Genomic DNA, 25677 nt, shown 5'->3' with positions numbered 1-25677 from the left:
AGTTAAGCAGCTTTTCTCCCTCCAGTGTTTCATTCCTTTGTGAGTTAATGACAAGGGAGTTATCTCACTGTGGTGACAAAGATAGAGGCTCGAGATAAAGAGGCTTTGGGTCCTCTTTTTCACTCACCATCTCCTGACTGAGCAGGTGTTTCCGCAGCTCCGTCCCAGGCTGGGGTGGATTCCTGCCGGCAGAATGCTCTCTGTCACGTTCCCCGTTCCCTCTGTGCCCACCTGCCTCCCTACCCACACCGCAAAGGGAAAAAATGAATACAACACCCTAAACAAGATATGTCAGGAATACAGTTTCTGGTGCCTCTCTGCCTTTAGCTTTACTTTTCTCCCCTCTTTTTTCTAATTGTCCTCAGCAGAAAGGTCCAAAACTCTCAGAGACTGGAGCCAGAACTCTCAGAGCCCAGGGGAAGGCAGACGGTGCTGGTGCCCGTGTGGATGCCCTGCTGTCACAGGAGGGGCCAGCGCTCTGCGGTTTGGGGCGGAGCTCTGCACATGGGCCCAGCTCAGGCTGCTCGGCTGCCTGCCTGAGACAGAGGTCAGGATACCTGCAGAGAAACACAGACAACCAAACAAAAAACAGATTTTTTTTTCCTATTCAGCAATTTTGTAAATTGATTCCGCACGATTGATTTTCCTAAACAGAAGGGCTCATTGACATTTTTGAATCCTTCAATTACATTGCACAGGATACAAACTGGTAGTCCTTGTGCAGAATGCAGTCAGAAGGCGTGTTTTGCTTGGCCTTTAGAATGTTGGAAAAATATGAATCAGTTGCGTATGTTTACAAATTTGAGTATTTCATGTAAAATCCCAGATTGCTACCTTGTCTTGAAAAAGCAGAAAATCTGGCAAAACAAGCCCATTGCTGGCTGCCCTCAGAGCAAGTGGCTCTCCCTGCCATGGACACAGCTCCGGTTAGCACCTGCCTGTGTCGTTTCTTACCTGTTTTGCCCTTCTAGGCATTTACATTTGCATTCTTCTGTGTGTCTAGGGACAGCTATCGTAATTTTGAAAATTAGCTCCTGAAATTCTATAAAAAATGTGCTTTCCTCTAAGGAATAAGGAATTGGTGGGAAAAAAAAGTAAGTTCTGACAACGTTTCTATCAGAAGGGAGCAGAGACAAGTTTCACATGTCCTTGTTTTCCTGAAGTACACTGCAAGGCTCTGTTCATGTATTATTCTGGCCTTAAATAAGTCCATTTGAAAGTTTTGCTTGGTAGAGAAGCCAGGTCTATTACAAGCATAATATTATATGGTCTAAATGGCTTGCTCAAAATTTCGTACGTAAATGTTATAACAAGAAAGTCCTCTTTATCACCCTGCCTATTTTCAGCTAAGCTGGCAGCGGTGACAGTGCTGTTGATTCTTCTGTTCCCGGGCACCTCCACCCTGACCCTCACAGACCTTCCCGGTGGTGTCCCTGATTGGTGGCTGTTAATGGCACTGCTGACCTTGTGCCAGTGAGCTGCCGACTGCTGGCTTGTGCCTGCCAACAGGAATGGAATATTACAGCGTAACCTGGGGATGGCTCTCCTGTGGACCCTGAGAAGGGCTTGCCTCCGCCCTGCCGTGGTTGAGGTTGAAGCCCGGAGGAGTTAAGTGATTTGCGCTCAGTCATGCTGCTAATTAGTAATGGAGCCAGGATGAGAGTCTTAAGTCCACAGAACCCGGTGCAGAGCTCGTCCTTGGCCGCCTCCATCCCCCACCTGCCACTTGGTGGGACACACCCCTCTTTTCTAGAAGAACTGTACACTTGGAGTGAGGGACTGTCTCATTTCAAGATAATGTTTAGCCAGTCAGTGAATATGGTTTGTGATGATTTAGTCATGGGTTGGTCAAGTTTGGTCTCCTTTATTCAGTTATTCCTGTACATGCCATGTAATTCTGTAACTTTAGCGATTAGACATTCCATGAATACATTTTCATTTTAATAAGTAAGCTTGGCGACACTGTGTTTGACCAGGAAGTTATTCATCCACAAAATACTTGACCACTTTTGAAATGTGTACTTGTGCCTCGTGTATGTTTTGGTTAGAATTATTTACACCATTTGGGATTCATTTCCTGAGTTTTTGAAAGTACTGAACAGTAGCCAAGTAGCCATCCTTGCCACTTGCTGTCGCAGAAGAATGTTTCTTGAGTTCTCTCATTAGCCTCCAGTTATTTAGATGTTGGATCACCTTTCCTCCGTCAAGTCCCTGTTTCTCATATCTCTTCTCACATTTTACGTTTTTGTCTTTTGGTTATCCTGAAAGATGGCTCAATGTTTTATCTGTCATCTAAAATATTTTAATATCCACCAATGTATTTATCATGTAAGGGCTATCTTTATTTCTGGTTATTCATTTTTTATTGCATCCCCTTGTTTTTATGGCTGTGCCATGTCTGCTTGGAGAATACTGTTTAGAGGTGGTTTTCTGTTTGTTTGTTTGTTTGTTTATTTGTTTGATTTTCCTGTTTCTCACATTATTCCTATTTCCTCTGGGATTAATTTTTCTTTCCTTTTGGCAACCTTGTTTATCCTGAATTTATCTTTAATGATTTAGGCTTTGCTTGCGTGTTTTATGATCCTTTGTTGTCCATTCCAATATACAAATGAGGCACTATTAAGTCTGACAAGGAGTTTTCAGTACCTTTGGAGGCCTTGTTGGCTGGCAGACTTCTCCACGTAGCAGCTAGAGAAATCCTTCCAAAGTGCAGATTGGATCATGGATCTCCCCTGATTAAAATGCTCCAGTGGCTTCTCGTCTCTACCCCATTAAACTCTGTATCCTTTTGATGGCCATAAGGCCCTCTGTGCCCTGACCATCCCACCGCCTCTCAGCCTCTCTTCCTGACCTTTGAACCTGGGAGGCCCATCCTTACCTTCAGGTCTGTGTGTCTGTTCTTGCTGCTCTCTCCCCTGGTACTGTCATGGCAGTCTTCTCATCAGTCAGATCCCAGCTCGAATAACAGAACTTCACTCACACACTCTCACACATGTACTGACTCTGGTTTTTAAAGTGCATGCCAGGATCTTAAATTTATTACTTGTTTATGTATGTTTCTCTCCAAACTCGAACCTAAGCACCTGGAGGGCAGGGACTTTGTCTAATTCAGTTTTGCACCTCTGGTGCCTGGAGGAGGGCCTGGCACTTGGTCGGCTGTCTCTCAGCATTTGCTGACGGGGATCTTGCGGAGCTCTTGGGCTGAACACCACATCCCTCCATTGCTTCCCCTCCCTACTGCCCACCAGAGCCAGTCCCTGCTCGTCTGTATGCTTTCTGTTTTCCATAGCAATGTGTTGAAATCTCTAGTCTGTCAGTGATCCCTTCCCACTGTAGTTGTTGCAGTGTTTATTACGCTTTAGACATTTGTGTGTCATTGTCAATACTTTTGTCACGTCTGCAGTCCCCCATATGTTATTAATTACCCTGATTTTTTTCTTTAACCTTTTAAAATATAAGTGAAGTAGAAACTTTATATCACAGTGTACATGAAAAAGAAAACCAACATTTCTTGTCATAAATAAATAACTATAAAAGTTAATATGTACCAATTAAAATTAAAAACTTCATTTCATGTATCACTTAAAATTGTCAGAACCTTGGTTTTATGCACTGCTTTTCTATACTCTGGCAGTACTGGAGTGTTGATAAGTATGTACTCGGTTATAATCTTGAACCTGAAGCCCATCATTTAAAAACTGACCCTCTGATAGCGCCCAGAGCAAGAACTGTGTTTGACTGTCACGTCTCCTAAAGCCAGAGCAGCTGAGTCTAGTGTCTCCATGGTTTTAATGTGCAGTGTGTTTCAGTATTTGTCAGTATCCATTTTCAGTGTTGATGTGCACAGGGTAAGGTATGTCTGTGGACCAGTTTGAGCACCATTTGAAATTCTTCTCCTCATCCAGGACTGACTGCATTGCATGGATGATGGACATTTTTTTATGTTTGAAACAACCATCCCGGATGGTGGACAGTAAAAGAATGAGGATGACTTCAAATTTCCAGTGGATCTTGTTAACATTTCTTCTTCTATATTTAATGAATCAAGTAAGCAGCCAGAAAAAAAGTAAGTGCATCAGAGTCAGAGAAAATGAACCTATTGCAATGTCATTACTGTTTTGATTAAGAAGCAATCTTTTGTTTTTATCGAACCCTTCAGGTTATTTGTGGTTAAAGTCCATTTCTTTGTCATTTTTAAAATGTACTTCTGGTTTCTTTTAAAAAGCTCCGTGAAGATAGATCTAAATGTTCTTTCCCCATTAAAAAATTAAGGTACAACTTACATACAATAAAATTCACCCTTTTAAGGTAAAGATCTGTGAGTTTTGACAAATGCATACAGTCATGTAACCACCAGCACAATCAAGACACAGAACAGTTCCAATATGTCCATGTATAACTGGAAAATTTTGCTTTACACTGGAATTTGACACAACATTGTAAAATGATTATAATATAAATCAATAAAAAATGTTTAAAAAAATCTCAAAAAAAAAGACACAGAACAGTTCCATCATTCCAGAAAATTCCCTGTGCTCCTCTGTCGTCAGCCCCTCCCACTACCACCTCCAGCCAACACTGATCTACTTTCTGTCTATAGTTTTGCCTTTGAGAATGTCACATAAATGAAATCTAAATACCTTTTTAAGATAACATGTGATTTCTCTTCATTTTATTGAAATACATTAAGGATGTTTGTGTAGATGTTACCTAGCTTACTGCCCCTGAGTTTAGTTTTTATATAATTTCCATAATTAAACAGGTCTTCTCTTTTCTCCCAGAATCACTATTAAATAACTTTACTGTGATTACTGATGATTTCTGATGTGTTCCTAATGTTTTTGTTTTCTGTCTTGTATAAGTACCTTTATAATTTATTGCTGTAGTGAATATCATACCAACCATATGTAAAAATTGAAGAAAAATTCCTTTTTTATAAACATGTATGTAGAGAATCTGAGCTACAATAGCCTTTTCACATTATAATTGCTTTTTTCCCCTCCCTCCCTCCTTCCGTCCTTCCTTTTTTCCTTTTGTCGTCCCTCCCTCCCTCTCATGCTCTCTTTTCTTTCTCTCTCTTGTCCTTTTAGAATGACATTTTTTCACTGTATAGTGCTTATGTGTTCCATGATCTAATACTATTTTATAGATGTGAGAAAGAGCTGTTAGGATTGTAACCTTCTGAATTATTCATTACTTTCCTATTGTTTAAGCCTACACACAATATGTATATTTTTCAGATACTCGTGTGAGTTTATTACTGTTTATGTGATATACTTCATAAGAATCTAAGGATTGGCTCTGGGATTTCTGTACAGGTGGCAGCCTGGTAACAAGCCATGAAGTTGTGGCTGGGAGTGCCCAGAAGCTGTGTTTGTGGCTTGGGAGACACAGAGACACAGAGTTCCTAAGAATCTTAGAGTTCTGTTTTTTCTCCCCCACCAAATGGGACCATTGGCGATTAAAGTTCTCCCAGGCCCCCTCCTGGTCCCTTCACTGACTCTGTACAGCCACTCCCTGTATTTATCCTAGTTGCCTGGAGGTGGAACTTTTGAGAAAGGCCTCCCCCCTACGTGGTCTAGCGCTTGGCCCACTTTCATCAGTTTACTCATTAGCTTTTTTAAAACCAAAGCTACAAAAAGAAACATAAAACCAGCCACCTCCTGTGACTGCAGGTTCAGCTCCGCATAACGAGCACAGGCCCTCAGAGACTTACGCTTAAGGCTGAGGACGGTCTGACTTGTTGACTTTTACAGTGCAGTTAAATTAATAAGCGTATTGTGTGTGTGTGTGTGTTTGTGTGTTCTGTTTCTCCTTCTCTAGGGACTCCTCATGATTTGAAGTGTGTTACTAACAATTTACAAGTGTGGGACTGTTCTTGGAGAGCCCCCTCTGGAGCAGGCCGTGGTGCTGCTTATGAAGTTTGCATTGAAAACGGGTAATGGAAAAACTCTGATTAATTCATAGTTAGAACCTGAAGTTCTTTGTCCTTTGATTTTAGGATATAAAGATTTTATTCTGGAAATTTTTAAAAGAAATTTTAAATCTTAGTTCTCTAATTTCCTAAAAATCTGAATCTTACATCAACCAGGATGGAAACAAACCCTTCTCCTGCCTACAACTTTGATTCTCTTACTATGTGAATATTGAGTATGGAACACAGGGGCTGTGGATTCTGATCCTCTGGGGGGAGTATTACTGGTCTGTCCTGAGCCAGTGTTTGTCTACATCAATAAAGTTTAAGTTTTGACTCTGCCTAACAGAAAATGTCAGTAATAGTGGCTTAACAGACAGACATACACTGTCACATTAAAGGTCCGGAGTAGGCAGTTCAAGGCAGACGTGGCTGCACATGGCAGTGAAAGGCCCAGGCTCCTCTTTATTGTACTGCTCGGCTGTCCTCACTGTGTGATCTCGTGGTTCCAGATGACGCTTCAGGAGCTGCTGTAATGTCTGCATTCCAGAAAGCAGGAAGGAAAAGAAGGGTGATCTTCTTTAAGGAGACTTCCAGGAAGTCCCATGCAACACCTCTGCTTATACATCTCACTGGCAGAACTTAGTCAGATGGCTAAACCTGTTTGCCTAAGAGGCTGGTCGATGGGTTCTCATAGCTGATGGCAGTGTGTCTGGGTAAACCTTGGGCTAGTGTTCCCAAGGAGAGGGGGGGCATGGACATTATGAGACACTCAGTAGGTCCTGTCACACCACCTTACCGTCTCAGGTCATCTTGGAGGCAGCTACAAGTGCCAGAGCCTGGAGTGGAAGCCCTTGGGCTGTCTGCAAGCCAGAACATTCTTCTTGCTTCTCCCTAATCCCAGCAGGGCTCTGAGCTTTTAACAACACCAGAGAAGTTCCAGCACAGCAGCTCCGAGTCCCAGTTTGCTGATGAGTGGTTCCTAAAGTAAACTGATACAAATGTGGATTTAAATACACTCAGATTTTTTCCCAGTCAGTGTACTTCTGTTGAGCATTACGCTAAGTGTTGTGGTAATTTATCAGCCAGGATGAGCTTGGTTTTGTTGCAGAAACAACCTTTGAATCTTCCTTATTTTCTGCAGTGAACATAAAGGATTACCTTCTGCTTGTGTTCCGTGTCTGTCTTGAGATCAGCTGGCATCTCTGCCCCTGGCCCCTCCCTCAGGGACCCAGGCCAGAGGCCCTCATCTTCCAGTGCACCAGGACAGGGACCAGAGGGGAGCACAGCCTGCCTGCCAGGCTTTTAGAGCTTCCTTCCTAACATGATAGATGTGACTGTCACTTAGTTTTTCTACACATAACGTCACGTGGCTGTGCATGGCTTCGGAGGAGCAGAGAAGTGCGATCCTCCTGTGAATCCAGAAGGGGAGGACCTGCAGAATCTGGTAAACAGCCACACAGGGAGGACGTCATCCCAGCTCCAGGACGTCGCAGAGCCTAGCAATACTGTAGGAGTTGTCTGTGATGGTCTAAGGGAGCGTTGATTGAGGAGTGTGGGGACTAGAGGGGCTGTCAGAGCTGTGGTTTTGGAAAAGGAACACCCAGTTTTCTCAGCAGAAAAGGAACAGAAAACCATTCCAGCCTGAAAGAATACTGGGACAATGGCACAGATGTATAAAAGAACATGATTTAGAGAATTCAGGTGGTTTTGTGTTGCTGGCAGGTAAAGAAGCCTCACAGGTGAGGTTGAAAGGAAGCAAGCTGACCCTTCCAGGTCCTCAGTCCTGAGTGAGCACCGTGGAGAGGCCTGTGCAGGACTGGGGCAGGGCAGGTGGGAAGCTAGAAATGCACCTGAACAACAGGAAAGCACATGTAAACGTGCCCTGTAAAGATGCCAAGGGCCATGGCACCACAGAGGAAAGAATCGCTTTTGTCTGAGAGGCAGTAGGTGGGAACTAGAAGCATTTTGAAAGCAGAGCTGATGAGTGTTTTGTACGAGTGAACCGTGAACCAGGACAGAGGAGCAGCCAAGCTGAGGGCGTGTCTGAGGACGATGAGTGGCCGGGTTCCTTTCTACCATCAGACTCTGTGAGCACCGTCTCAGGGTGAGACCTTGTGATGGTCTGGTCCAGAAGTGCAGGGTATGTAAGGTGAGAGGCGAGGCTGCAGAGGAAAGGTTGGGTGGGAGTTTGAAGGGCAGGCTGAAATCCTGTTTCTTGAGAGAACCATCTCTGCTTACTCACTTGACGTCCTGGTACAGTCTGGTTATTTTTCCTACCACCACGTTGATGGACTTACCGCCAGCCTCTCTTTTTTTCAGTCTTAAAATGCAGTATAACCTGTTACGTTTCTGTATACAAAAGAGCGTATTTTCCAGTGTATTTTGTGTTAATCAAGTTTTTATGAAAATTGCGCTCAATTTTATCTGCTAATTAAAATTTGATTTCTTATATTGCAGGTCGCATTCTTGTTATCGATTGGAGAAAAATACTAAAATCCCAGCTCTTTCACCTGGTGATCATGAAGTAACAATAAATTTTGGAAGTTCAATAAGTAAATTCACACTAAATGAAAAAGATGTTTGTAAGTATTTGAAAAAAAATTGATCTGAAAATAACTCAGAATGGTGCCTTTGTTAGTACTGTGGTGCTTTATAATTGACAGAAATGCACCATCTTTTTTGTATCTGCTCTTGCACTAATGGCTCTCATTTATCGAGCAACCATGCTTCAGACGGTGGAGTGTAGCCAGGATCAAGATGGAAGCAGGCTCTCTCTCTGGTCAATCAAGTAGATGTCACAGAGGTGACGGTCCTTCCCACAGTTGGATACTTTCATCCTACCCTTCTACTTTGTTGATTCCTGCACGCCTTTTGGAATTCCTCAGGCGTCCCTAAGAAATAGTCTTTGACCATCTCCCCCCAGGGGGACCCCATTCTTTTCTTAACATTGCTGTAGGCTGTGTATTTCTTTTTTGTGGCATTTCTTACAATTGCATAAATAATTTATTATGTAATTAAGTGCTTCCTGTATGTTTCCCCCACAAGCAAATGGGTTCCCTGAGGACAGAGACGTTGTCTTCTCCACCTAGTGTCTAGCCCAGTGCCTTACATGTTGACCGATTGCCTAGGACATATGCTACAGGCTGGGTGGAGGCACAAAATAAACCCAGGCTGACGGAGATGGAAATTTTGCTGCACAGTGGGACCTTAAAAACCTCAGTGGTTTTGACTCTGTTAATGGTGGAATAAGCAGGTTGGTTGCCTTCTGACAACTATTATGAGATGGCTTCATAATGATATTACAGTGAGTCTTACAAGGATGACTGACTTTGACGCAAAGGAAAGAAAATATAAATAACTTTGTGATCTGTCCAGTTTTACAGACAGAGTGCGTGTTTGGAGTGGTGTGTGTCTAAGATAGCACAGATTTTGAAAGGATAATAACAAAGCATGCTGTCCAGGAACTTAGAACCTGTCTCATTTTCTGGCTGAGGTATTGTCTGAGGAGAGTGCTACTTAGGGCTGTTTTCAGGCTAGAGAGAGAAGAGCCATGTTTGTTATTTTCTTCCTGTTTCTTCCATGTGAGATTGTTTTGTGCAGATGAGCCATGATCCCAGTACTCACGGAGAAATTCTGTTAATACTTACATGTATGTTCTGTGTCTGTACATATAAATAGTAAAGTTCACATTACTTTATGATAGACTTCACAGAAGATGTAAATTTTCAAGTTGTTATGTAAATAAATCTGTATTGTTTTTACAGACTGCATGGTGTTCCATTGAATGGAGGTACCATGATTAAGTCATTGATTATTAATAATGAGGTTTTAATTTCTAGTGTTTCAATATTATAACCAATGCCTTAATGAACATATTTGCATGTATGTGTTTCTGAATTTGTGATGACTTCCTTAGGCTAAATTTCTAGAGTTGGTAATGCTGCATGCAGGACATCCCCTTTTTATGACTCTTGATATTTTCATTGCGAATTGTTATCCAAAAATTCTGAATTTCTCTGCATTCCCACAAACACCATCTTAGAGTGTGCATGCCTGTCCACATCCTTGCCAGGACTGGGTTTGTTCATCTCTCTTAATTTTGCCATTTCAATCTGATGGCCTCCAAATTATGCCACTATTGTTTTTATATTTTTGTGATTACTTTTTAAAAACTTACCAGTCATTTTCGTTCTTTTCTGAACTGTTTGTATCCTTTGTAGATTTTCTCTTGTGTTGAAATTTATCTTTTTCCTCATCAGTTTGTAAGAGATCCCTGTATATAGTACGACTATTCATTCTGTCATATTTGCTCTAAATATTTTGCCAAGTTTAAAATTTTAGCTTTGTGCTGTTTTTCACACCTCAGGTTTTTATTTTTATATAATGGAAACTTTTGCTATTTTTCTTTATGAGTTTTTGGTTTTATTATCATGCTTGATTTAAATCTTTCATCCATCTGGAATTACTTTATAGTAAGGTTTGAAGAATCTAACTTAGTTTTATTCCAGATTTTTACAGAATTCTCCAGGACTCTGTCGGAGAGCCAGTTTGTGTTGTCTGCTTTTTCAGTAGGGATTGAGAAGGTTCTGTCTGGGAAGCTACTTGGAATGACAGTTTTAGAATTAGAAAGGCAAAGCCAGACAGACTCTAGGTGACTTACTTGATTAATAGATCATTGTTTTTGCATATCATACAAGTTGTTGACAGCATTTTTGATAATAATGGGCCTGATTGTGATTAGAATATTAGATTAACAGTATCTCAATGCTAAGTTATTTCTGCTGCTTCTCTAATAAGATAATACTGATAAGAAAATTGAAAAGCATTGTGAACTGTAATTGAGATTCACAAGGTTGACTTTAGCAAAATGAGAAATCCTGAGATTTGTCTTAATAAAAATGACCATTATTGTTGTTATCTATCATTACTGTAATTATTATCATTGTTTGTCCTTAATTATAAAAACAATAAAGCTTATCTACCCACAGAGAAAAAAAAAGAAAATTGAAAAGCAAATTAGATGAATAGAAGAGAGGGAGGTAGATGCATCGGAAAGCCTTTGAGCACCTACCATGTGCAAGAGAGGCTGTGAAATGACAGTGGAGCTATGCATGAAAAGATTTGGGCTCTTTTGCGACTTTCTACTAAATGAAAGTGTGAGAAATTAAGTTTTCTCCAGATCTTAAGATGCTTTAAAAAGTATACATATAAAGCAAACAAGATATTTAACACACGTCATTTAATAAGCTTCTAATTGACAAGGGCAAGCACAAAAATCAGTCTTTGTAAGATTTTTAATCTCTGAGTTTCTTAAAACAACCTAAAATTTTGGATTTGTCTGAGACAGAATAAATAACATGGATCCTATAAAAGAGCTGGGAAAGCACCTGTCTCCTGATGTAAGGCACGAAGGGCACGGAGGTTGTGGGTAAAGACGTAGCAGCTTTAAAAGATAAATAAGACTGATGAAATTTTTTTTCTAGCTGAAAAGTTTCTAGAAAGCAAGTTAACATTGTCCTCAAGTGTCTTTTAGCTGGAGAGAAATGCACATAACAGTGGGAGCTTAGGGGAACTTCCCAGGTATACGACGAAGAAGTGTACCATGAAGAAAGTGTGTTTGCGTTTCACCTTTTCATTTGTGATTGTGGTTGTTACTGACTTTAGCTTGAAATATTGGCTATGACTTGGGCTTTGAGAAGTAGCCCACTGCTATTTAGATAAAATGTAAATGGTATGTCCTTTTCCGGGAGGGAAGCAGTTTAATAGGTGAGTGTTTCCTTAACAAAATACTCTCATGTTTCATAATTTTAAGTTACTACATTGTGACATCTTGAAACATTTGAAGGAACTGTGTTCTTGGCAGCCTCGGCTCTGTGTGGTTGCCCTGCCACCTTGAACTTGCCCCTCCTGGCACTGAATCAGCTCGTTGCTCTTCGTTTGCTTCTCCTTTTTTGAAAGCAGCTTCCCACTTAAAACTTCTCCCATAAAGCATCCTCCACTGTCCTTATTTAGCTGTGTATCTGTTGACCTTGCTGCTTAGTTTAGGCTTTAAATCCACATGTTCCATTTCCTGTGCAGCCCTGAATGTTTTACATAAATCCAGTGTAGAGCACTGTGGTCGGCAAATTTTAGTTAAGTTTACTAAGTACTAATTTTTTAAGTTCCAAGATCGACTGACTGACTGACTGATTGATTGGTTGATTGATATTTTTTCTTCTCTTTTTTTCCTTTTTCAGTTTTAGTAGGTAGAATTATTACAGTTTGACTGCACATATACATTCTATTGCATGTAAATACATATATACAATATACTGCACATTTTTTTTTTCAGTTTACATGTAAGTACTGATCATTGTTTCTAAGAACAGATTAGAGCTTTAGGTTTTTAAACTTACATAGCTGAAAGTTCCAAGACTAGTTTATATTGGCCTGCTCCGCCACTTTTGTTACCTAGCGCATTCGGCCCCTACCTCGGTCAGCTCGCGCAGTTGTGCTGGCTGTGACTTTACCTAGAGGTCCTTGAGCTTCCTGGGGAAACACTGGGGTAGATGTGGGGCCTGAGAGCCTGTGTCTCTGAATTTCTTTTCACTTACCTGCACTTTACTGTCATTTGAGGAGAGAACAGGCAAGAAAGAGCCCTTCACACTAGAAAGCCTGAGTTTCACAGAACCGAACAGGCTCATGCCTTGTGTGTTTTCCAGTGAATCCCACATTTTGCAATAATTTACCCATCCTTTATAGGTAGGGAGACTGAAAGATTTTGAAGACTCCCTTGTTCTTTATGCTACTTTTGTTTGTTTGTTTGTTGACCAGTTTGTCCCTGTGAGAGGCCGTGTCCCTGAGCAGGGTTTCCCACTTTTCCTTTTGTCACACGGCTTCTGAGCCGGCTGCCCGGCCAGCCCTTTCTCAGGTGTTGATGGTGCCCTCACCCCTGCCCGGGGTCCTCTCTCAGCCTTCCTCTCTGAGCGCTGTTTTCTTTGGCCTGCACGACGCCCCGTTTCTTTTGATCCCAGGAATCCTGGGTTTTCTCTGGTTCCTAGGAGGTGTGACTGTGTCAGTAGCTCTCAAACAAGTTTCGTCTGTTCTGTCTGTGGCTTATGCTCATTTCTTGAGCTGCGCTCAGCGAGTTCCTCTTGAGGTGGTGTCCGGGCTCTGACTGATCCCCGTTCTCACTCACTGTCTGTGCCCCACCCCACCCCCCGACCCCACACTGGGCAGCTCTTCTTCCCCTGAAACATGGTCGTCCATGGCCAGTTTCCCATATCTTTTCACAATGGTCCCTGATTCCTTTTGCCTTTCTTCCTACTCTCTGGGCTAGAAACTTGAGGAAATCTTAGATGTTTTCATTTATTGTTGTACTCACCCATCATCTCTTTGATCCAGTCATTTCTTTGATTTTGTCCTTTTTTCTCCACGTGGGACATCGTGATCCACATCCTCATTACTCTCACCCGGCTTTCTCCAGCTGTCTCCTGCTGGGTCACCGTTTGTCTTTCTCAATCCCCTGCAGGCCTGTTGCCCACCACTGCAGACTAGGCTTTCTGAAGGACCCCCTAGATCCTGCTAAGTACTACTTTCATCTACATGGTGCCCTTTTGGGTACCTCGGCTTCCTCAAGTCCGTGCTTCAGTCATTACCCCATCTTGCTACTATTTATGAGTTCTTGTACCAGTAATAGCTCATTGCATCCTCCAGTCGGTGACTTCCCCCAGCATGGGGAGCTCTAACACTTGGAGATGAGTGGAAAGAGTGCAGAGAACACAGATGGAAAGCTTTACCAAGGAAAGCTTTCCATAGTTCATGCAAAAGAAACCCTTTCCCTTCTCTCCCACATTGTCTACTTGGAGCTTCAGACCCAGTGACACTCGAGCATTGTGGGAACCCAGTTGCTGTTTGTATCAGAAGACATATTATGGATTTGAAACAACTGGCTGATAAATAGTTTTCTCAGATGTGGCTGATGAATTACTGGGAGCTGCTTATACAAATAAATACATATTATTTACTCTCTTTTTTCAGTAATAAGTGCGAAGGTTTCCTTTAATTCTTAATTTTTTTTTGATCAAGAAGGAACAGACCTTAAAATTAGTTGATTAATGGAATTACAATATAAAGAATCATTCCTTACTTTACTAAGTTTTGTCTTCTGTTTCCTTTTTTTAAGCCTTCATTCCAGATACTCCAGAGATCTTGAATTTGTCTGCTGATTTCTCAACGTCTACATTACACCTCAAGTGGAATGACAAGGGTTCTGTTTTTCCACGTCACTCAAATGTCATCTGGGAAATTAAAATTCTACGTAAAAAGAATATGGAAATTGTAAAAATAGTAAGTTTGAATAACAATCGATTTTTTTTTCCTGTGACATTAAAGATACAATAATTTTTAAAGATTTTAAGGTGGCGTGAGTGAACCTTTAGGTTATTAAGGAAGTAGATCACATTCCTTACAAGATTCATTAGAAACTATATGCTCTGACTAAAACCATCACTTAGTCATTGAAATAACATGAAACTATTATGAGAAGTTTAGGAAATTAAGGGAGAAATAATCCATGATAGGAATAATCCATAATAATCCATGATTCTACCACATGGACATAGTAAACATTATCTTTGTGTGTTCCGTCTAGCCTTTTTATACACATGTTTTTACATAAGTGAAATAAAATATAATTTAGTCTGTTATTGTTATCTTTTTCTTTCATTATAAACATAAAAATGAATGTTTTAACATATTTAGCCATAGTGATTGTTGAGAAATTTTGTGTAACTCTGTAAGTTTGAATTTATCTGAATCTGAAATAATGCTCTTGTATTTAGTAGTACATGCCTTTTCCCCTCTGCTTTTTAAAATCATGTTTATGAGTGCTTTCCTCATGATCTGTCTTTATTTTGTTCTTAATGTAAGGAATAGTGAGAGATTGTGGTGAGAGGTGTTGACAGCTAGTACTGGGAGTCCTCCTTTCTGTCCTTTTACTCTTTTCTTCCTTAGTGAACTTGACATATGCCTAGTGAGAGCCTTAAGAATTAGACAACCAGCTCATGATTTTACAGTTTACTTGCGTAAGCACATAGGTAAGATACTAAAGATGATAAAAAGGATTATTCTGTATTTCATTGTTACTGCCTTATTTTTCCTTGTTGTCCTAAAATAACAATAGCCATAAATCATGTGTCTGATGCTCCCGGCGTTCCTGGCACTGTTGTAAAAACTCTTTATGTGTTAATAGTGTGCACCTTCACAACTAGCCCATGAAGGAGGCACTATTAACATCATCCCCGTTTTACAGATGAAGATACAGAGTCATAGGAAGACAGTAAGTGGTGGAACCAGGACTCAAACCCAGGCAGTTGATTCCAGAGTCTGTGCTTTCTTAACCACTGCGATTTGTATTACATCATCAGTGCACTTATTTTCATCCAAGACGCCCTCCTTTTCCTTTTCACCTATCCAAACTGAATACACATCTCCAGCCCCAGGTGTAATCCTGCCCCTTATTTTAAATCTCATTCCAGTTACCTCAGTCTGAAATGCTCTCCTTTTTCTTGAATTTTAATGGTAATTCTGTGTGTCAATCTGATTCGCAGTTAGCTTTGCTACAGCTCTATCATTGTTGTCTTAAAAACTATTATTTATTTAAAATTGTATTGTGTAGCTTTTTATTATGTCCTGATATTTTATATTATGGATTACTGCTCACTGGCTTAGGATGACTTCCCCAAATTTTCTTTTACTTATTTGTAAAGTAGTGCTAGTATTTGCTGTAATACACGATATGATACTTATAAAGCTACTAAACAGCTGTTAGTTGTCATTACTTCCTTTGGGGGCTAGATGGGCTTTTTTTTTTAAAACTAACGTATGGATGCTAGAATAAAAGGGATACTCCTTGAAGTATAAGTGAAATCAAAGTATTCTAAGGTCGTGTAAGTCATTGCCACAAGATGCATAAGAAGACAGCAATGGCAAAGTAGTAATTCCCTACTTTTGGGAACATGATCTTTGAAGAAAATTCTTTGTATAGGGAAAAATAATAAGGGGTAAGAAAAATAGAGATAGAACAATTTGATCTTAAAAAAGTTATTCCTGTCCATAGTAAAACGTACCATTTTTATTATAGCTTTGTTATAGCTATAGTATTAGTTGTTTAAGGTAGAATTGCATATAATCATTTTATGACAGCTTATAATGCTGTTATTTTGTAATAGTTTAAAGATTGTGAAACACTGTGGATGAATGTTTCATTTATAACTTGACAGTCTCTGCCTGCAGCCTCGCATCCAGCTGTGGGAGCTGTGCACTGCACAGACCAGGATGTGAACGACCCTTGGGAGTTAGGCAGCAACCCTTCACTCCTCGCATTTTTCTCTCCTGTAAACAACAAATTTCAGTTATTTTAGCTAATTCTTTTATTATTTGTCTCCATTTTTCCAGATAGCAATGTTTATGTTGCTCTTCCTTAATTTTCTCTTTTAGTTTTGATCAGTGTTTTGTTAACCTCCCACAACAGAAGATGAGGATTTAGTCCCGTCGAACCTCCCAGCCCAGGCACACCCACTCACATGCTTGTGCACTTGTGTGTGCCCTCCCTCTCTGTCTCGATCTCTCTCTCTTCACTTACTATTTTTTCCAGCATCATTCTGTTGCAATTTTTGGTAGACAAGTATTTGTTGTTTGTGTTATAGTTTTATAAGTCCGTAACGGAGATAGTTTTGCAAAAGAACAAACCTTTACCTTCCTTAGCTGGTGATACACAGTCTGTTGTATTTTTTAACCCTAAAAAAAAAGCAGACCATATCACTACTTGGGAATAGAATTTTGTGTTTGTGTTCATTTTGTAGATGACCCACAACACAACTCTGAATGGCAAAGACACAGTTCATCACTGGAGCTGGACGTCGGACATGCCCTTGGAGTGTGCCACTCACTATGTGGGAATTAGGTGCCACATCGATGACCCTAAGTTCTCTGGTCACAAAGAGTGGAGTAACTGGAGCCTACTGAAGAACATTTCTTGTAAGCTCATATTTAAAGAGTTTTTGTTTCAGATGAATTAGATTAGTCTTGCTTAAGTGTAGGGTTAGTTGATGCTTTCAGTTCTCTGAGCCCCATTTGGCTGCATGAGGGTCACCTGGGGATCTTCCAAGTCTCCATCCCAGAACAGTTTGATTCAGAAACTCTGAGATAGGCTTCAGGAGTCCGTATGTTTAAAGAACTTCCTGAGTGATTGGATAAACACCAAGGTTTGAAAATCACTGTGGTAGTCGTTGAAGAACATTAAAAAATTATATGGTAATGAGATCAAGTCCATATTAAAGAAAAAATGGCTCTCAGTTTCTTCACAGAGCAGATCCCTACAAGCTGCAGAGCTATTGCAGAGAGCATGGGAATCTGCACGTGTACCAAAACATCTGTACGTTGAATAAAACTCACATGCAGGAACAATGTCAGCAGAGTGAGAGAGGGCCTGGAAAATTGTTGACAGTAAAATGAAGTCCTTAAAAAGGCTGCTACTCATTGTAGGTTATTTACTCTAGTGACAGTACAGGGAAGTGGATCAGAGGGAGAAAAGAATGGAAAGAGGCAGATTAATAAGGAGAATCTTGTTGTAGTTCAGTGTGTAAACTAGACTAGGACGCTTGGGTATAGAAATGAAAAGGGAGAATAGATATGAAAACACTGAAGAGACAGAGTTAGAATTAGTGACAGTGCATTTAGTAGGGGAGAAATGGAGCTGAACACGGCTGTTAGTTTGGACAGCTGAGTAGCTGGTGATTGTTGTCCAATGAGATACAAACTATATGATCAAACTAGGTGGGACAGATAAATTTCGTTTTTAATGTGTTGAGCTTGAGGTAGCTATGAAGTGTCTGGGAAGCAGTGTCTCTTTGTCAGTTGGGAATACAAGTCTGGCATCCAGGTAGTTAGCTGGAGCAGGAGATAAACAGTTGACCCTTGAACAACCGGAGGTTAGGGGTGCAGATTCTCTGCATAGTGGAAAATCCACATATGATTTATAGTCAGCCCCCCGAACCCATGAATCCTCCATATCTGTGGTTCCACATCCAGAGATTCAACCAACCACAGATCGTGTAGTACTGTAGTATTTACTATTGAAAAAAAATCCACGTGTAAGTGAACCCATGCAGTTCAAACGTGTGTTGTCCAAGGGTCAACTATGTATTTGAGAATCATTAAAATATGTGATGGGAAATTTTTTAAATCTTGGAGGTTAACATAACTCAGGAAAAGGGGCATGGAGACCGAGGACACAACCATTAGAAGTTTGTATGTCCGAGGGAAGGATGGGAGAAAAAGAAGCCAGCAAAGCAAGCAGCAGCCAGAGGATTAAGCAGAGTATAGTGGTCTGCAAGCCAAGAGAAAAGGGAATTTTGAGAAGGCAGACTTTAGGCAACATTACCGGATGCTGGGGAAGTCGAAGGAAAGATTGCTGAGAAGTGGCCATTGGATTGAACAGTTATGCCAGTGAGCCATTTTAGTAGAACGGGTGTGGGTAGAAGCAGATTAAAGAGTAAGTAGATAGAAAGGAGACAGGAGATAATTTTTTTAATTGGCTATTTAGGAAGATAAAAACAAAGATGTGGCTTTAACCTGCAGTGAGTTGGGATTAAAGAAAAAGTGCTTTTTAGGAATTGGAGTACTTAACTATATATTTAGGCAGATGGGAAGAAGTCTGCTCTAAATACATAGAATAATTTCAAAGGAATGGAATTATTTAATGAGCAACTTTTTCTTGACATGGGTTTTTCACATGTGGACATAAACCCACTTAATTTGAAACTTTAGACTTCTTAGATATTAACTGGGACCCTGAACATTGATTTACAGCCCCCTCCACTCACCCCCCATCACCCCATCGTAAGTAAATAAAACCACACACTTTTATTTCTCATACATGTCTTGCTCCTTTGAAACCTGAGGGACATAACCTTATCTTTGGGCCACCAATGTTATAAAGTATGTAACAGTATGCTTTATGTGCACTGGGCCAATTTATGTAAAAGACTTCTAAAGTATTTAAAATTCCTTTTGCTCTTTCCAGGGTCTTCTGATTCTCAAACTAAGGTTTTTCCTCAAGACAAAGTGATACTTGTAGGCTCGGATATAACAGTTTGTTGTGTGACTCAAGAAAAAGTGGTGTTAGCACTGATCGGGAGTACAAATTGTCCCCTTATTCATCTTGATGGGGAAAATGTTGCAATCAAGATCCATAATATTTCTGCTTCTGAAAGTAGTGGAACAAATGTGGTTTTCTCAGTAGAAGATAACATGTTTGGAACGGTTATTTTTGCAGGATGTAAGTATATGATGTTTTTTTAAAAAGTTCCTGTTAATCTGTTTTGATCCTCCTTAAAAGCCTTAGTGCTTTTTCTGGGGTATGAATTGGTTCTATTTTTTTTATTCTTTAATATAAATGATATATGAAGGCACCAGAAGTTTTGTTTATTTTAAGATGAGTTCTAAGCTTGTTTTCTACATACCTGTATCTATATAATTTGTAGATTTTATAATATTTGAAACATTCAACTGCTAATTTTTTACATAAGTTCTTAGTTAACAGCTTTGTTGAGTCAAGGGCAAGTTAGTATATATAAGACTTCTTAATCCTATATTGTTTAGGAATTTTTTCATGTAAATTAATTTCCCACCTAATTAAAGTATACCTTTTTTCCAGTACCTGCATTAAAGAAATTATAATGATTTTACACAAAATCTTTCTTTTTAAAATTTTTTTCTTTTTTTGTTTCCTTTCAAAATATTTTTCTTAAAAAGGGAATTTTTTTAAATGGGGGGGAGGTAATTTTAGGTTTGTTAATTTTTTTAAACAAAGGTTTAAAATTGAACCTGGGACCTTGTGCATGCTAGGCATGCACTCTACCAGTGAGCTTTACCCTCCTCTCTCTCTGTTCTTTTTTTTAGTGGAGGTACTGAGGATTAAACTGTCAACTGAAATAAAATCACACAATGTGAGAGTTGTGGGTTAAGTTTCATTTGGAGCAAACTGAGGACTATAGCCTGGGAGACAGCATCTTAGATAGCTCTGAGGAACTGTTCTGAAGAGCTGTGGGGAAAACTCAGAATCATATATGAGTTCAGTGAAGGGGGGCACATGCAGTCAAGCACACATTTAGGCAGAGGCTGCTGCTAGTCACAAAGAGCAGATGTCACTGTTAATAACTTTAGTGCTTTTCTAGATAGAAGGAGACTCAAGAATTGGGCTCATAAAATCTTTTCCTGAAAATAGCTAACTATATGAAGGCCTGTTCTGCCAGTTTTCCCAGAGCACAGAGTGCCTCATTCCTGATCTCCACCCTGAACTTGTTTCAGAGAGTCTTGGAGGTCAGTGGCTGCAGCAGCTCGTGATTCAGTCCTAGCAGAGGTAGATGGCAAGTGCCAGCATGATTCAATCCTTGTAGAGGCAGGTGGCAAGTGCCAATTTTTAGTTGGCAAAACCCAGGACCTTGTGCTTACTAAGCATACACTCTACCACTGACTATACCCCTCCCCCGGACAAAAATCTCTCAATAGCATATATATGCTTCTCTGATGAGAAGAGGGTAGCTGGAGGACATGGGTAGAAGGAAGAACCCCTTTCTCACTGTGGTCCGTGTATGCTGTGTGCTATGTAATGCAGGGCATCTTTAGTAACACGGCCACTCCTACAGTTCTAACATTCCATGACATTTCCAAAAGTTGCTATGGTTGGTGGACTGCCCTACCTATATAGCTTGTATTGAGCATCCACAGATAATTTTGTATTTGGAGTTTTTCTGTCTCCTTCCTGTGGTCACTATAATGTTACTGTGCACTGGTGGCTTTACTTCCTGCAGTGCTTCCCCTCCTCCATACATTCTGATTTTAAAGCTTCTGAGTTTGGTCCAAGAGTCTCTTGAATGAAATGTATGAAATGTAAGTGGCTTTTGTAACTTTCTTTTGATTGCTAAGTGATTTTTCTTATGCTTTTTTTTATGCTTCTCAGCTATGTTCTAGATCTGCAGCTCTCAGTCCCTCTTTTACTTTCACAGAACTTATGAATGACATTCAGCTGCTGGTAGATTCCCAAGGGAGTAACCAGGATGAGTTGCACTTAGCTTGCTGGCTGTATCCTTACTCTCTTTTTGTCTTCCCAGTAAGGCGTTTTGGAATTCGAGTGAGAGTGAGGATATATTCAAATTTAAACTTTAGAAATTAAAAAAATTATGTTTTCTTCCCTAAATGGAATTTGAGGAGTTGACTTGCAACATTCCTCACAAATGATCTTGGAGTCTAAATTGAGAATCAGTGTAGTGAAGATTCTTGATAAATGATGCCAAAAAGGGAGACATTCACTTAAAAGAATGAAATGAAAAATTTAAACTTAGAAGATGAGAATATTGATTCTTTTTATTATTTCTATCAATGTTCTAATCTTTTATCATAGTGCTAGAGCAAAGCTATTTAATTCATAATTTAGCTTTCATTTATAACATTTGGAGGTTGAAATACTGATTAATACCTGTCAGTTCAGAAGCTCAGTGGTAACATTTCACTTCAGAGGGAGCGCTTCAGAAACTTACAGAAGCGGCAGGCTGTAGTGTGAGTTAGGGATCAAGATTCATTTTTCTTTCCCATATGGGTATCCTGTTAACCCACCATTTACTGAAAAGACTGAAAAGAGTTTTGGAACCAGCTTCAGGTTTTTCCTACACACACACATGCACATTCAAACCTGCCAGGTCTTTGATTGGTATTACATTAAATCTATCAATTTAGGAGAATTTTTATTCTCACAATATTGAGTCTTTTAAACCATGAACATGGTATGTCCTTCCATTTATTTAGATTATCTTTGGTTTACTTGAGTGATATGAGGTCTTATTTATCTTTTGGTATATTTTTCCCTAGGTATTTGGTGTTTTCTGGTGCTATTAAAAATAGATGTTTTTAAGTTGTACTGTCTATTTGCTGCTGTAGCAGAAATATAATTGATTTATACCAAGCTTTTACCTAGCTTCAGTTAACTCTTTTGTAACTTAATTTCTTTGAAAAGAAAAGCAGTACATTACATTTTAAATATTGCCCTCTCATATTTTTTCTTCTTCAGTTTTTCCTTCCACTTCTTTCTAATTTGCTCCTGTTATTTGGATTTTAAGTTTTTCAGCTTATCTGCCAAATCCTAAAATAATCAGCATTTTAAAAAATCCTCAAAATTTTAGGTATTTGATTTTAATAAAATGACTAAAAGTTTGGCCTTAAGTTTAAAATACTTTTCAAAATAAATGTCAATGTTGTTTTTATTATCCAATTGTTAAACTTTCATATAAATGCTCATTACTTCACTTAATGTTTCCTAAGTTACCTGGAAGGTTATAATGATTATCTCTGGGAAAAGTATGTGAAATTTTCTAAGTCTTGTTTGATGAACTCAGGACTATTTTAAAAATATAGGTTTTTAAAAATAAAATTATCTTACAGACTTTTTCAATGAGTTGATAATTATTTAACAAAGATTTACCTTCAGTGAAAGATAGCTTGAACAAATATGACAGTAGGAAACATCATTTCTTATATTGGTTGTTAAACAAGATTACAGAAGTACCACTTTCTATAATCAGACTGTAGAATTTTCATTTATCACTTTAAGGCCTCACAAAACAAAAACAACTTTTTTCTTTTTCTAGTCTTGCTCCTACAAAAACAGAGCAGTTTCAATAAAGAATAAGAACAAAAGAGCAGTAGTCACTTTGAATATAGGGAGATGCACAATTTTACCAATAGGTACTTTGTAAATAATAGTCCTTATAACTTATTTAAGAACTCTGAAACTTGTAACATGACTTGCAATATGATTTGGTACTTCTTTTCAAATCACAATCTAAGGATGATAGGTAATAGTACTTATAACCTGTAGATTTTTCTGATTGAACTAGTTGGACATAGGTTCCTTCGAGATATTTGATGAACTCTGAAATACGACTTAAGGGGGAAGAAAACGAAAGGTCATCTCTTCAGGTTGCTATTGGGGAGTTTCCAGATGAGCTATTAGTCACTCTTCAGTATATTTTAAACTGTCATTTCTAATGTAACATGAACTCTACTATAACATGCTATATAAAGAATGATAATTCCTGCATTGTTCAAAATGAAAACATTTTGTTTTTTAAGGAAATTGTCTAAAACGTGATTGACATTTATGAAATACAACATTTTCAGGGAAAATATATGTAATCATAAGTAACTGAATTTTTTTCTTTTTTTTAATTAGATCCACCTGATATTCCTCAAAAATTGAACTGTGAGACATATGATTTAAAAGAGATAGTATGCACTTGGAATCCAGGAAGACCGACATCCCTGGTGGGCCCACGCAATACAAGTTACACTTTATTTGAAAGGTAAAGGTCTCTGGCAAAGGTTGTCAGACAGTGAGGAGTGCATTGGAAAGATGTTATATGACATGGGGAGATGGTCTGTTTCATTTGTATTATGAGCAAGATATAAAACAAAATGTGCTGTATAGAATTGGATATGCTATAAATGCTGCAATTTAAAAGCATATAGACTTGATACCTTGTTTTTGAAAAAATCTAGAAGGAAAAGACCTCAAATATGAACAGAGACTATTTCTGGGTCATGGGTTTATGTCTGATTATTTTCTTCTATTTTCTGTATTGTTTATATTTTCTTCCCTGAGTATGTGATATATCTATAATTAGAAATGGAAACTTTTTTAAAGAGTAATTATTAGAAATTTACCAATTCATTTTTTCCTGCAATATATCTCTTGCCATTTTGAAATTATTTTAACATTCCTTAATGCTCTCTTAATTCAGTTTTTCAGGAAAATGTGTTAGATATAAAAGAGCTGAAGTGCCCACAAATGAAAGCTATCAGTTATTCTTTCAAATGCTTTCAAATCAAGAAATATACAATTTTACATTGAATGCTCGTAATCCCTTGGGTCAATCAGAATCAACACTTTTAGTTAATGTAACTGAAAAAGGTAAGCTACTGCATAAACCAATGTCTTAAAAATAACTTTAGAGGTGGTAAAATGTCTTGAGATTAATGAAAAGTGCCTCTAGGGATTACTTTTTGCTGATTATTTTCTTTATAATTACTTAATATTAATTTTGTAAATTTTACTGAAAAATATTTAAAATTTGTAATTTCAAGTCACTGTTTTATTGAAGAAATAAAAATTTGAATTGTTTCCACAGAAACTGTAAGTGGCTTTATCTAATAGTTTTTGATTTCTCACAATATTTTTTGCCCAATTTTTAAAAACTTTTTTATTTTGAAATAATTTAGACTCACAAGTAGTTGAAAAAATAATAAATTAGAGCCCTGTGACCCCTTTACCCGACTTTCCCAATAGTAACATCTTATGTAACTGTAGTACAACATCCAGACTGAGCAGTTGACTGGTACAACACTGTGAACCAGGCTACTGAACGAGACCACTAACCTTGCTCAGTTTTCGCCAGTTTTTACATGCATTTAACTGTGTGTGTGTAGTTCTGTGCAGTTGGATCCATGTATAGATTCATGAAACCACCAGTACAATCAAGATCCAAAACTGTTCTGTTGCCCTAAAGGAACCGCCTCCTGCTTTCACTTCAGCAAAGCACACCCCTCTCCCCCTCCCCCAGGCACTCAAATCCCTGTCCCTGGACGACAGCTAATCTGTTCTTTGTCTCTGTTATTTTGTCATTTTGAGAATGTTGTATGAATGGAGTCATACACTGTATAACCTCTGCAGGTTGGCATTTTTATTAAGCATGGTGTCCTTGAGATCCATCCAAGCTGTTGTATGTATCAATAAATAGTTTGTTCCTTTTTGCTGCTGCTCATTTCTGAATTTTTACCAACCCTATTAATATATAGCTCAAAATAGAAATAAAATATGGCCCATCTTTTTGGCATTCATTCCCATGGTCATTGCATGGGTATCAACTCCTTGCCAGGCTCTGCAACATGCACAGCAGTGGAGTAGAGGCCTTATCCTAGAGACTCGCAGTCGGGGAGAAAGGGCTTAAACTGGATGCATTATAGCACAGCCTGGCACGTGACTGGTAGATGCTCCTGTTGCCTTTTTGTTTTGTACACGTGGGTCACTTTCATCAATTATTCCATCCCATCATCTCTTGTTTCTTAATTTTTCCTAAAACAGCTGCATTTTATACTTGAGTGGCAGTGTTTGCATGTATTTGTCTGCCCTCTGCCATTTCACCCTTACCTTCCACATGATTCTTTCCCATCACTTGCATTGCTATGTGCACCATCACCAGTGTAATGTGCAGTTTGCTTTCACTGTGCTTTTGCCAAGACCCCAACCTGAAATGCTCTTCTGCATCATTTTGCCAATTTCAGTCTAATTCTAGCCTTCAAACCTCATCTTCATTCCCATCTTTGCTGTAAGACTTTCCCTGCCACACTTACATCTAAATTCCTGTAGCAGCTAGTATCTATACTACACATTTAGGAACTAATGTATACACTGTAGTTGATTTTCTTTATTTTTGTTGGTCATTCTTCCAAGTAAATTATGGATTCCTGAATGGTAGAGACTATGATATGACTACGTTTTAGTATTTATGATGCCAGCTCAGGAACTTCAAGTGTGGTTGGTCCTGAAAAAAAGTTGGCATGATGTTAGCAGTGACAGTGAGTTTTGTGTATTCCACAAATACTGGGTAGAATATTGTTGATCAGTACTAATGACACTTCTGTTTTTTGTTTTCTATGATTCTCAC

At 39.0% G+C, this 25677-nt stretch overlaps 1 protein-coding gene across 3 annotated transcripts in view; it reads left to right on the top strand.

The window, feature by feature from the left end:
- The window catches only part of LIFR (LIF receptor subunit alpha), a 70522-nt gene that overhangs the window by 18182 nt on the left and 26663 nt on the right, over nucleotides 1-25677 (top strand). For all 3 annotated transcript variants that reach the window (XM_074357252.1, XM_074357249.1, XM_074357256.1), the window contains exons 2-9: nucleotides 3906-4066; nucleotides 5824-5938; nucleotides 8375-8499; nucleotides 14082-14245; nucleotides 16762-16936; nucleotides 18984-19238; nucleotides 23187-23316; nucleotides 23755-23924. In XM_074357252.1, coding sequence (XP_074213353.1) covers nucleotides 3925-4066; nucleotides 5824-5938; nucleotides 8375-8499; nucleotides 14082-14245; nucleotides 16762-16936; nucleotides 18984-19238; nucleotides 23187-23316; nucleotides 23755-23924 — 1276 coding nt within the window. In that variant the 5' untranslated portion in view covers nucleotides 3906-3924. The remainder of the gene's footprint in view (nucleotides 1-3905; nucleotides 4067-5823; nucleotides 5939-8374; nucleotides 8500-14081; nucleotides 14246-16761; nucleotides 16937-18983; nucleotides 19239-23186; nucleotides 23317-23754; nucleotides 23925-25677) is intronic.

This window comes from Camelus bactrianus, chromosome 3 (assembly GCF_048773025.1).
Source record: "Camelus bactrianus isolate YW-2024 breed Bactrian camel chromosome 3, ASM4877302v1, whole genome shotgun sequence".
In the NCBI taxonomy this organism is placed as follows: Eukaryota; Metazoa; Chordata; class Mammalia; order Artiodactyla; family Camelidae; genus Camelus; species Camelus bactrianus.
This window is presented reverse-complemented; position numbering and strand designations above follow the sequence as displayed.